A 13052-nucleotide genomic window follows, 5' to 3' on the forward strand; every position below is an offset into this window, starting at 1 on the left:
GGATTTCTAAAGGGAAAATCATGTTTAACTAACTTGCTGGAGTTTTCTGAAGAGTTAACAGAAAAGGTTAATGAGGGTAATACTGTTGATGTGGTGCATGTGGACTTTCAAAAGGCATTTGATACAGTGCCACAAAGACTTGTAAGAAAAGTTATTGCTCATGGAATAAAAGGGACAGTAGCAACGTGGATACAAAATTGGCTGCAAAATAGGAAGCAGAGTAATGGTCAATGGATATTTTTCGGGCTGGAGGAAGGTTAGTAGTGGAGTTCCCATTGGGGTCTGTATTGGGACCCTTGCTTTTCTTGATATATATTAATGATCTAGATCGTGGTGTGCAGGGGACAATTTCAAAGTTTGCAGATGATGCAAAGCTTGGGAATGTTGTGAACTGTGAGGAGGACAGTGTCGAACTTCAAAAGGACATAGACAAGTTGGTAAAGTGGGCAGATAGGTGGCAGATGAAGTTCAATGCAGAGAAGTGCAAGGTGATGCATTTTGGTAGGAAGAACATGAAAAGGCAATATAAAGAGGGGAGAAATTTTGAAGGTGGTGCAGGAGCAGAAAGACCTGGGTTTATATGTGCATAGATTATTGAAGGTGGCAGGACAGGTGGAGAGAGCAGTTAACAAAGCATATAGTATCCTGGGCTTTATTAACAGGGGCAGAGAGTACAAGAGCAAGGAGGTTATGCTGAATTTACAAGACACTTGTTAGGCCTCTGCTGGAATATTGCGTACAGTTCTGGGCGCCACATTGTAGGAATGATGTGAACACATTGGAGAGAGTGCAGAAGAGGTTTACAAGAATGATTCCAGGGATGAGAAACTTCAGTTATGAAGATAGATTGGAGAGGTTGGGACTGTTCTCCTTAGAGAGAAGGCTAAGAGGAGATTTGATAGAGATGTTCAAAATCACAAGGGGGCTGGAGAGGGTGGATAGGGAGAAGCTGTTCCCACTTGTAAAAGGATCAAGAACAAGACGGCACAGATTTAATGTGATTTGCAAAGGAAGCAAATGTGACACGTGAAAAAGTTTTCACAAGTTGTTTGGGTCTGGATTGCACTGCCTGGAAGTGTGGTGGAGGCAGGCTGCCAGTAAAGTTAAAATCCAGTCCAATGAGTTTTCTTAGTGTTAAGTATCTCATGTTTATATTGATGAGCGCCCTATCAGCCAGTGTTTGAAGCTTTACATCAACGGCTGAATGCCTTGCATTCCCTCACAGGCAGTATTGTGATACATTGCAAGTTTGTTAGACTCTTCTTCAGAGTTCTGAAGAGTCATACAGACTCAAAACATTAACTTGGTTGCTCTCTCCACAAATGCTGCCAGACCTGCTGAGTTTTTCCAGCATTTCCTGTTTTTATTTCGGACTTCCTGCGCCGCAGTATTTTAGTTTTTATTTTTGTGATATATTGCATCAGCTCTCTATTATACAATGCCATAAAAAGATAATATGAAGGTTTGCGAGTCGTCATCAGATTGGAGTCCAGGCATTTCTCCAAAGGGAGACCCCAGACAACACATTTTGACCATTTGGTAGTCAATAAATAGGTCTCCTGCTAGCCAGGGCAAATGTCAAGTACAGTTGGACGACAGGAGGGAACAATTAAAAAAAAACCAAGGTGATCATAAATGATCATTCATTTTTGCACAAGAAACCTGCTTCTAAACCCCATTTCCTATTCAGAAACTTACATTGAATTCAAACAACAAACTCTAGCATTAAAAATCCTCAGTCTGTCCCACTGGTACTTAAACAATCATGGCAGGAACTTCTCCCTCCTTTTGCACTGGAACCTTCCCTCATCTTCAAAACTGCTATTATCACTTCCTCTTCAAAAATCCCCATCCTCAGTCCTGGTCCCTCTTCACACACCACCTCAAAGCCAACATTCTTTTCCCCTCTAAGATTGCAAACACATTATTGCCACCTTGCTTTATGCTTATTTCTCACATTATTCTCTTCGATCTGGCTTTTGTCTCACACCCAGTAATGAGACTGCCTTAGTTAATGCCACCAAAAACGATTGCACGTTATTCTTTGTCTTGCTTATCCTTTCCTCAATGTTCAAAACAATTATCCACCCTATTCCCTGTCACCGCCACTCTTCCATGGTCCACTTCGGTGGGACTACCCACACTAACTGCACTCCAGCACATATGGGAAAAAAGATAGGGTTTTGGATTAAATTGGACAGCTCTTTCAAGGAGCTGGCAGAGGTACAACAGGCCAAATGGTCTCCATCTGTGCTGTAAGTTTATGATTTCTAACAATAGCTTCTATTTTGTTCCATTCATTTTCAACCTGAACCAGGGCACTGAATGCAGCTGCTCAGTTATACGGTCATTGAGGCATCTTCAAAATATAGTTTAGTTGTTGAAAAATAAAATTAATTTTGTGGTCAACAGAAACAGGATTGTTTACATCCAGGAATAACTCCATTCAGGCAGAGATATATTTTCATGCTTAGGATCAGCCTGCAGGCTGGTTCCTCTCCTTCTGTACTGCCGTAATCACTTCCTCCTCCAAGCTATTCAAATGAATTGTTCTATTCGCCTACCTCCATCATTAACTTTATTGGAGCAGCTATGGCAAGGAAACCAAATGCATCTTCACAAGACCACAGTGTACCTTATTGTACAATTAGTAAGCTGCATTGTCATGGGTCTATTTCTTTCCCCAAGCAGAGAAGGCCAAGTAGTTTGAACAGAAAACATTTCCCAGACTTTCCTTTCCCTTTGTTATATTTAACTATAGAATTAATTCCTGCTTCATGCTAAATTTTATAAAAACGTAAATAAAAATAGCCCATGGTATTGTGCCTGAGTTGCTTTGCAAAAATTGATGTTTGCCAGTAGTCTACAGGGTACAGCTAGCCTTAGGCAATTTCCCCAGGGTGGTTGCAAACATATTCTAACTCCAGCAGACATCTAAATAGTTGTCTCTTTGTAACTGTAGGCAAACCCTAAACAAATATTTGGTTTCAGGAAACAAACATTCAGTCCCACAGCTGAGATATTATTTAAGCCATAACATTCAAAACCAGAATTAGCAAAAAGCTGAAATGGTGACTACACAAGCAGAAAGCGGGACTACTTTGGCAGGTATGATTTAACAATCTGCCCAAAAAAGATGTGAGCTAAGTAACTGGCACATTTACATTGCACCACTTAGCATCATAACCTACAATGTAAGAGTCACACTAATGGTGCTACATAACCTAGGCATCATCCACTGAAAATATATTTTTTTCCATCCCCATCTTACTTAAACTGTAATAAAGTAAGTTGGCAAGTTCTCCCCCATAATACTTCACAAGTGCATTCCAAATCCTAGCAATGCTGTCTGAGGGAAGTACTCCCCACAGACTTGGGGGAAATTTAATATAAAGCACTAGACAGGAAAAATTATTGTTTTATTGCAGTTCCTATGGGAAAGCGATCATTTTATTTAGAAAGTGACCAGCAGATTCTAGGTATGACAGATCAGCTGAGATAAAGATTAATTGTGGCAAACAGAAATGCTGGCAACAGCAATAATTAGCAAACAGTTGTATTAATTATTTTCTCACAGGTGAAAGTTATGATGCCAGTCAGTCATAGTATGTGTTTTTGTCAAAACAACTACCTGAAGAACTAAAAGAAAAAGAATGATTTAAACCATTAAAGTATACAGTGTAATAGTATAAAACTGGGAAAACATGGACTTCATACTCACATATGATGTTAGAACAGCAACATTTTCAATAAATAATGCAACAGCAATCAGACAGTGCAGGAAGACAGCTGCATCGCAACCCAAAGTACCTTTGGAATTCCATTTAACTAAAGTCATACTGGAAGGAAGTAGACATAAGGAAATTACTTCAAGTTTAATGATTTGCTAACAAATTTAAGGAATATGGCAGGTATTACACAACCAAGTAAACTTGAATATAGATTATTGATCAGAATTAAAATCGGTAAAGAGCACCTCAAGGGCTGTATGACAACACTTTGGGTTCACTTACACTGTAGGAAAGAGATCACATAAGCACTTAGCCTACACCCAACCCTTCACTGACAAATGGAAACTGGCTGGGTGGGAATCTAAGGGACAAGAGGTTACATTCCACTGCTTCAAGGTGCATTGCGTTGACACGCCAACCTGCTGTAGCAATCACAAAAGGCTATTTTATGTTGTTAAAGTGGTTTATTACAAAAATTAATATTGAGCAGAATTTAATCCACCCTGTCACGATAAAAAACACGTTGGCTGGGCTTACTAAATCATGCAGAAGGCCACACGTCAGTCTGCCAGTGGCAGGAAAACCTCCCACAATTAAGTCTGAGACAGGGAGTGACGTATCTGAGCAACTACTAAATTCAGGTGGGCTCATGGATTAAATGGGAGTTGTACAGCTCTCCAGTCGCTCCTGAAGGTCACCTAGCAAACCCAATTGGGTTTGCCTGTTGCCTCGGAGTGGGCAACATTGTCGGTGTCAGGGGAAGTCCTCACAGCATAGCCAGCACCAGCGACCACTGGAGAGTCTCATGGGGTGGCACTTAATTTGGAGGGGCTTCCCCCACAGAAGCATCAGAGGGTTCCCACCAGTTGGGGAACCAGTGAGCAAGAAATCATCATCAACATTAAATCCTGGCCACTGTGATAGTTGTGGACATGCTTGTAAGTACCAGGAACAGGAGCATGGTGTTTATGTTACAGAATAAGCTATCCAGTGGCCTGGTCTTATGATATGGTAGACATGAGTTCAAATCATACCACAGCAACAGGGAAATTTAAATTTGGCTAATTAAATAAATCTGGAACAAGAAACTATTTTAAGTAATGGTGACCATGTAACTATTGTAAAAACCATTCAGTTCACTCATGCTGTTTGGGGGAAGGAAGTCTGCCATCCTTTCCTCAGCTGACCACATGTGATTCCAGTCCCACAACAATGCGGTTGACGCCTCACTGTCCTCTGAAATGGCTCACTAAGCCACTTATGTTCAAGAAGACAGCTCATTACCACCTGCTCAAGGGCAATTAGGGATAGACAATAAATGCTAGTTTTGCCAGTGATTCCCACATTCTTTGAAAGACTAAAATGGACTGCAAATGGCACTGACCAAAGATTGGTCAAGAAAGCTTCTTAAATCAACTAACAACAGAACTATTCCTTTTATTGATGAATTCTTTTGTGAAGTCCCAATCTATTTCTGGCAACAGAAATAAACTGATTGGATATTGCTTGCAGCAGATTAGTTTTACTTTCTCATTATAGCATACACAACAGTCCCCTCATCCATGCTAATATATTACCCACTACACCATGCGCTTTTATTTTCTGTACTAATCTTTGGTGTGGCACCTTATCAAATGCCTTCGGGAAATCCAAGTACAGTCTGTCTACATACTTTATCCACTGCGCATGTTACTCCTTCAAATAACTCCAATAAATTGGTTAAACATGATTTTTCTTTCACAAAACCATGTTAACTCTTCCCTATTGCCTTAAACTCTTCCAAGCATCCATCTATAACCTCCTCAATGATAGATTCTAATAACTTCCCCATGACAGACGTCAAGCTCCCTCCCTTCTTGAATACAGGGGTTATAATTGCTACTCTTCAGTCTGATGGAACCTTTCCAGAATCTAGCGAATTTTGGAAAATTAACACGAGCACGTTGACTACCTCATTAGCCACCTCTTTTAAGGCCCTAGGGTGTAGTCCGTCGGGACCCAGAGACTTGCCAGCCTGCAACTCCATTAATTTGCTCAGTACCATTTCCCTAATGATTTCAATTTCACCAAATTCCTTTCTCCCGTTCACCTCCCGATTTGCAGCTATTACTGGAATGTATTTTGTATCCTCTATAGTGAACACAGAAGCAAAATATTCGTTCATTTCTTCCACCATTTCCTTATTATCTATTAACTCCCCACTGTCAATTTCTAGAGGACCAACATTCACTTTACTTACTCTTTTTTAAAAACCTGTAGAAACTCTTGCTATCCAATTTTACATTTCTAGCTAGCTTCCTCCCATACTCTAATTTCTTTCTCCTGATTAACCTTTTAGTCATTCTCTGCCGTTCTTTATATTCTGTCCAATCATCTGTCCTGCCATTCATCTTTGTGGGGTTGTATGCTTTTTCCTTCAGTTTGATGCTTTCCTTAATGCAATATAATTTGCTATACCACTTCATTCTGATTTGTTAACCCAACAGATTTTACTACACTCTCTCTGCACTAATGCATTAATCCATAAATCTTTAAAAAACATTACTATGCCATGTAGATTTTCACCTTGCTGGCACTCAACTGAACCTTATTGGCAGATGACTAAACGCTACAGGACCATTTGGTATTGATTAAATTCAGACATTCTAGGAATAAAATCCAAGGATGAAAGCATTTCACGAGTTAAATCAAATACTACCATCCAAAAATACACAAGGAATATATATTTATTTTACAAACGGGGCCAAAGGGGTGTTGAGTTCTGTAACTAATGGATAAATGCCTTTTCTTAATAAAAACATTAATACTTGGAGGGGTCCAGAATACATAAAAAGCATGAAGTGTAATTTCGTGATTGGGAATCATGTTTCTGGGCTATTTTGCTGCTAATCCTAAACGCACAATCTTTTTTTTTAAATGCCCTAACACAAAAGACAGAAGTGTGTATCTTGCCTGCACAAATGCATTAATACGTTTATAGAAATCCTGACATTCTTCAGATATCTCCAAATGAACTTGGCCGATTTTGTGAAGTCTAAGCTTAACACGGGCTGTCAAAACAAATTAGGAAAGGAGTCACTGCTGGAGATAACACAGCCGGTTCATAATTTACAGACAGGTCAGAGAGCAGCGGTCAGTCAATTCAACATTTACCTTCACTCGGCTTCTGGGCTGATGTCCGAATCAACGATGACCACTCAAAACAAGCGTGAAATAACCAATGCAAACCAGGCGCTGCCAGTGCCCGACTGTCCCTCCCGCGCTGCCAGTGCCCGACTACCCCTCCCGCGCTGCCAGTGCCCGACTGCCCCTCCCGCGCTGCCAGTGCCCGATCCGATTGCCCCAGACTACGAAGCACCCGCTTTCCTCACGGTTCAGCAGCAACGTTCAGGCGAAGCCTGGTGCAAGAGGCCCCAATTCTCTCTCGCTCACTGCTCTTCGAATGACTTTCAGCATTTATTTAACAAGCTTTTTATACGTGACACCGCCGCCGCCTTCCCACCGCCTGCGGCTCCCGCCCCGCCTCCAGCCGCACTGAGCTTGCGCCATTCCAGCTCCGCCTTCTCTGCGGCTGCGCCGCTGCGCCAAAGGCTCATGCGCATGCATCCGCGACACCGAACACCCCCTGCGCCTGCGCACTTCGACGCCCGCTGTGGCCGCCACGTGACTGCGGCTTAAAATTAACCGCCTAAAATAACGGTCGCCTGCTGTCGGTGCCAACTTCCCGCTCCTGGGGTTCAGTGTCCAGCGGAGCCCCACCGGTGCCACCAGTTGTTAGGCAGAGAGCTCCTGGAATTTGACCTAGCTATCATTGGCGACCTATTTGGGAATTTTGGAAATGTTGCCGCTGATGCAGCTGGGAATCGCCTGGGTCCAATTCAGCCGTTAGCGGCCAATCTCCGGTCTCCGCCGTTGACCCTGTCTTCGACCATCTTATCCCAATCCCACTCTTCTGTCTCCGGCCATCTCTCTAACAACTTTAATTCCACTCCTCCGTCTTTGACCCTCTATTTGCACTCCTCTGTCTTCGGACCCTCTTTCCAACTCTCTATCTTGGACCTTCTGTTTCTGACCCTTGACCTCCAGCCCTCAGCCTCTAACCCTCTGTCTTTGACCCTCTGCCTTCAGCCCTCGGCCTTCAACCCTCATTGCTGGCTCTCTGTCTCTGACCTCTGGCCTCTACCCCTCTGTCTTTAACTCTCAATCTCTGGTTCTCTGTCTCTGAACCTTGGCCTCCGGCCCTCTGCCTCATGCCCTGTAAAGCATCTATGATGGTTGGAACCTCAAAAGGAGGTCAAAATGAATCACCCACTTAGCATTTCTGGTTGAAAATAATTGCGAACACTTCAGCCTTGCCCTTTATCTTTCAAGTATTGGGCTCTGCAATCTCTGAATGTGGGGGTGTGCGTGGAGCTGCCTCCTTCCATTAGTTTAATTGCAACCACATTCATGACTGGATGTTGTAGGACTGCAGAGCTTTGACCTGACCTGTTGGTTGTGGGATCATTTGACTTTGTCCCTGCATGCTACCTCTGCTGCTTAGCATGCATATATTCCTGTCTTGTAACTACGCAAGAATAGTATTGAAAGGGTTGGTTTTGGAAGGGTTGGTGTGAATGGGTTAAGATTGTAGGGGTTGTTATGAAACGGTTAATGTCGGAAGAGTTGGTACTAGAGGGGGTGACATTGGAGAGATTGGTATGAAAGGGTTTGTATTGGAGGGGTTGATATAATGGTGGTTTGAAATTGGATTTAGTGTTTTTGGAGTTACTTTGGTTCTTATTTTTGAGAATAATAATTGGATTTGAACTCCAAAAACTGTGACCAGCTGCTGTCAGAGGCAGGTGCTTGTTAGAAATTTATTGCAGTATTTACTACAGCTAGATAGAAAATGTGATCACAGCTTATGCAAGAAGCTATCTTTTTACAGGAAGTTGCTTTAGAGCTAGTATATCTTTACATAAATAAAACCACAAATAACCTTGTCACAAGTTAGTGGTGGTTTATTCCAAATATCCTTTTACCCTGGTTGGAAAAATTTCACAAAGAACAAAAAGATTTATATGATCTTAATACTACTCTGAGTGTACAACACTGACTGGAACGTCAGAGATTTGTACATTTCATTCTATTTTTTCTACATAAAATACTTGTCTCTTTCTCTAATGTAACATGATACCAGGCTTTGAGATCAGATCTTGGGTTTCTTCTGTTTCTAGCAGCCTAGTTAGGGTAGCACAGAGTTATCATAAATCAGCACGAGTAGGCCATATGCCCCTTCGAGCCTAATCCCAGTTTCATGCTTGTTGGCTATTTTGGGTGAGTACTGTGACAGCGTCTTCCAGCAGGGGTTTCCTGCCGTGATGTAGCAAGTGGATGACTGGTGATATTTGAAACATGTTCAAGGGAAAGGGAGGTTGAGGCAAGAGGGGCACTAAGGATGCCAGTCACTGGGAGAGGAGAAGTAGGAGTTTCAACCACCATGAGAGGGGTAGCAAGGGTGCTAAGAGTTTCAGTCACTGTGAGAGGAGCAATAGGGGAGCCAACTGCTGGCAGAGGAGCAGTTGGGGCCGTATGAGTACCAGCCACTGGGAGAGGGGCACTAAGGATGCCAAACACTGGGAGAGGGGCAGTAGAGATGCAGAGTGTGAATATTACAAGGTATTATAACACACAAAGCCATTCAGCCCAACTGGTCCATGCTTGTGCTCATACTCCACTCTAGCCTCCTCCCACCTCATCAGCATAACCTTTAATTCCTTTCTCCCTTGTGTATTTACCTACCCTATGTTAAATGCATCTGAACTATTCATCTCAACTACTTCTTGTTGTAGCGAGTTCACATTCTCACTGTTCTAGTCCAAAAGGTTCATCAACTGAAAGGAGCGCAAAGATCTTTAACATGAAAAGTCAAGCAATTACTGTGGATTTATTGGCGAAAGAGCCAAAAGGAAATGAGGAGAAATTTTTTACATGAATTTTTGTGATCTGAAAGGGCAGTGGAAGCAGATTCAATGATAACTTTGAAAAGGAAACTGGATAAGTGCATGAATGGGGAAAAAACAGCAAGGTATTGGGAAAAGAGCAGGGGGAGCTGGATTAATTGGATTACCCTACCAAAGAACTATCACATATACGATGGGCCAAATGGCCTCCTGTGCTGCATCACTCTATGATTAAAGTCTGTGACATTAGAAGCCAAATTATCACAGGGATGTAGCAGTTGCTCAGCAGGATTAGATACAACAGCAAATGTTTTGATGTTTAGTATAGATGAGCCACTCATTCTCGGGCCCTTTTCCCAATAGGCATGGAAAAGCCGCAGCTGTTGGACTCCAGTGACGTGTTGGAAAGGGCTGGGTGTTGGACTTTTAAACTTTAAAGTCCTCTCAGCAGCTGTTTTACAACATTCAACAACCAACAGGATACAGTACGTTTCAACCTCTTTCAGCTCAAGAGTCTGAGTCCATTTCCTGATGTATACTTGTTTTTAACTGTTTTCTTTCGTGATGTTTAGATGGGAGCTGCGATTGCCAAACTTCTCCTTCCAACCCTCAGCAGCCTGATATTCCTCCCTACCATCACCGTCGCAGCCAAGCGGAGATTCCACATGGAAGCTATGGTTTACTTCTTCACAATGTTTTTCATAGCGGTGAGAGGATATTTTTGACAATCTATATTTACCAATTGAGCTATCGTACAGTGAAGTCCTGAAGGCCAGCTGTCAAAATAAGCCGTGTGGCATCAGTGGGTTATCCCACTCCTGCTACCCGGCACCAAATCAAAGAGTGATGGTGAGACCAAGCAAACACTCACTATACATGCACTGGTTCTTCCAAAAACCTCATTTCATTTTGTGAAAATGATTGATTCTCCCCTGAGAAGTTTTAGCTGCTTCCCATTTATTTAACATGTGTAATGTGCTAAAACTTTGTTTCCTTCTCTTCCAGTTTTTTCATGCTTGTGAAGGACCTGGCCTGACGGTTTTATGTATCATGCGCCATGATATTCTGCAGTATTTCAGTGTTTATGGCACTGCTCTGTCCATGTGGGTCACTTTAATAGGTAAAAAACCGTTTAACCTGAACAGCTTTTTTCCTATAGGAGCTCAAATGATGAAAATGGCCCCCATGTCCTATTAATTGCAACAGGGCCCCAGCAGAACAACAGAATGAATCATAGAACTGTTTCCATTGGGTAGCCAGTACCAAGACTAGTTTGTGTTATTCCCTGTAGCTCAATATTGAACAAGCACTGAAATAAGTAAATCCTAACACAGCATTGTGAGAAATATATATCTGTGCACAGATGTAAGGAATGTTCCCTGAAGAGAGTCAGGTGTCGATGTGGTAAATGTTTCTGAAGACAGTCTGTGTGTAGATGAGGTGAATGTTCCCTGAAGAGAGTCTGAGTGTAGATGTGGTTAATGTTAAATGTTCCCTGAATAGAGTCGGAGAACAGAATTTTACATGACCCTGCTGGTGAGTTTGCAGTGGGGGAAGCCTGTAAAATTTCTCGGATTACCTACACACCGGGCTACCAACCGCCCCCACCACTCCACAATCCTACAGTGGAACGAGCAAGGCCTAGGCTGGCCTGCTCACCTTGCCCCAGTTGCGGCCCTTAGGTGACAAACTAATGACCACTTAAGGGCCGTTTCCCGCCCAGCCTCAATTTTAGGCTGGCCAGAGGAGTTCATGGGGGATCCCGAAAAGTGACCCTGGGTCAAGCAGGAAGTAGGGGTGGGAGCATCCCCATCAGTGGCCCCCTTTCAACATTGGGTACCTCCCTAAAAGGTCTCGCTCCTACGGATGCTTCCTCCCCTCTGGCCTCTCCAACAGCCCCACCTATCCCCAACACCTGCACAGCATCCACCCACCCACCACTCCCCCGGAGCCTCACCTTCCCTCCCAACCCTAAGAATCTGGTCCCGGACACCCGGGATATAGAAGAGTACCTGAGTGTTGTCCCGGCCAGAAGCCAGGAAGGAAAATATCTCTATATACCTCTATGTCAGACACCTGGCTACTTTATAAAATCATTTTTTCTGTTTTTCAAAATGGATAAATGCTGGACTGATAAAATGGCCTCAGCTGACCACATGATGGTAGTTCTGGAAGCTTCTGAGCAGATCAAACATGAACAAAGGCTAACACATTGCAACGTATAAACACTCCAGCCAAGCCAACACAAAGGATTCGTAGGCGATACGTCTGTACCAGCCAGCTCTGGACATAGGCCGAGTTGTTTGGGACTCGTCATATTCAACGTTGTGCTAATGGTTCTTCAGTTACCTGCTCAAAACACAATTGATTTTAACAAGGGTGCCTCGCTAGCTTAATAGCTCAACCCGAAACCACCCTGTCACATGACCAAGACTGGGGCTGTTTGAAATCCTTTAATTAGACAGCTTTTGAATTTTATCTTTAGTTGCGGTTTAATCTCAGAAGGGAAAACTGGACTACAGGCGAGCAGCCTGCCTTTGACCTTCATCTCTCTCAGAGCCTGATCTCCAGAAAGAAACCTGTATTTTGCCTACAGAGTGAACTAATACCCAGGATACAAGAATTCGTCACATCTGCAATGGACTCAACCTGCAACCTAGGACCAAGGCCAGGAATTCTGCCAGCCAAAGCCATTAAAAGATACCACTTCTGGACTCACATGAAAAAATTCTTATCTTTTATTGTGGTCTTTGCCCTAAACCCCTTTCTTTCCTTATCCCTCTTTTATTGTCTGAATGCAAAAAGGGGCAACTCTGCGAAACCCCTTCCCCCTTATTTTACCTTATCTCGAGTTTGCTGTGGGGTTATCAATAGAGGATTGGATAACTCCAAAACTGAAGGGTTGGGGAAAATACACCACTACTTAGAAAAGGGGAAATCATAATTCAAAAACACCTTTCTGTTTACAGACGGAGTGAGCAGAGAAATCAGGGTTGTTTAAATTAATCTCTCTCTGTTCCAAAACAGAATAAATGAGGTGAATGTTCCCTGAAGAGAGTCTGAGTGTAGATGACGTGAATGTTTCCTGAAGAGAGTCTGTGTAGTATAAATTGTTGTTCCCTTTACAATTAGTATTCTTGCAAGGGGTCGCCCATTTAAGACAGAGGTGAGGTGAAATTTTTTCTCTCGAGGGTCGTGAGATTTTGGAACACTCTTCCTGAAAAGGTGGTGGAAGCAGAGCCTTTGATTATTTCTAAGGCATAGCAAGATAGATTCTTGACAAGCAAGGGGGTGAAAGGTTATTGGGGGTAGGTGGGAATGTGGAGTTGAGATTACAATCAGATCAGCCATAATCTTATTGAATGGTGGAGCAGGC

At 42.8% G+C, this 13052-nt stretch overlaps 2 protein-coding genes across 2 annotated transcripts in view; one reads left to right on the forward strand and one right to left on the reverse strand.

Moving 5' to 3' along the window:
- The window catches only part of ttc16 (tetratricopeptide repeat domain 16), a 135474-nt gene extending 128220 nt beyond the window's left edge, over positions 1-7254 (reverse strand). The window contains exons 1-2 of the mRNA XM_078550257.1: positions 6885-7254; positions 3722-3839 (exon numbers count right to left, since the gene is read on the reverse strand). Of these exons, the coding sequence (XP_078406383.1) occupies positions 3722-3838 (117 nt within the window). The 5' untranslated portion in view covers position 3839; positions 6885-7254. The remainder of the gene's footprint in view (positions 1-3721; positions 3840-6884) is intronic.
- Positions 7255-10093: 2839 nt separating this feature from the next.
- The window catches only part of mymk (myomaker, myoblast fusion factor), a 38165-nt gene continuing 35206 nt past the window's right edge, over positions 10094-13052 (forward strand). The window contains exons 1-3 of the mRNA XM_078549648.1: positions 10094-10161; positions 10249-10383; positions 10682-10796. Coding sequence (XP_078405774.1) covers positions 10249-10383; positions 10682-10796 — 250 coding nt within the window. The 5' untranslated portion in view covers positions 10094-10161. The remainder of the gene's footprint in view (positions 10162-10248; positions 10384-10681; positions 10797-13052) is intronic.

Source organism: Cetorhinus maximus, chromosome 10, assembly GCF_964194155.1.
Source record: "Cetorhinus maximus chromosome 10, sCetMax3.hap1.1, whole genome shotgun sequence".
Taxonomy (NCBI): domain Eukaryota; kingdom Metazoa; phylum Chordata; class Chondrichthyes; order Lamniformes; family Cetorhinidae; genus Cetorhinus; species Cetorhinus maximus.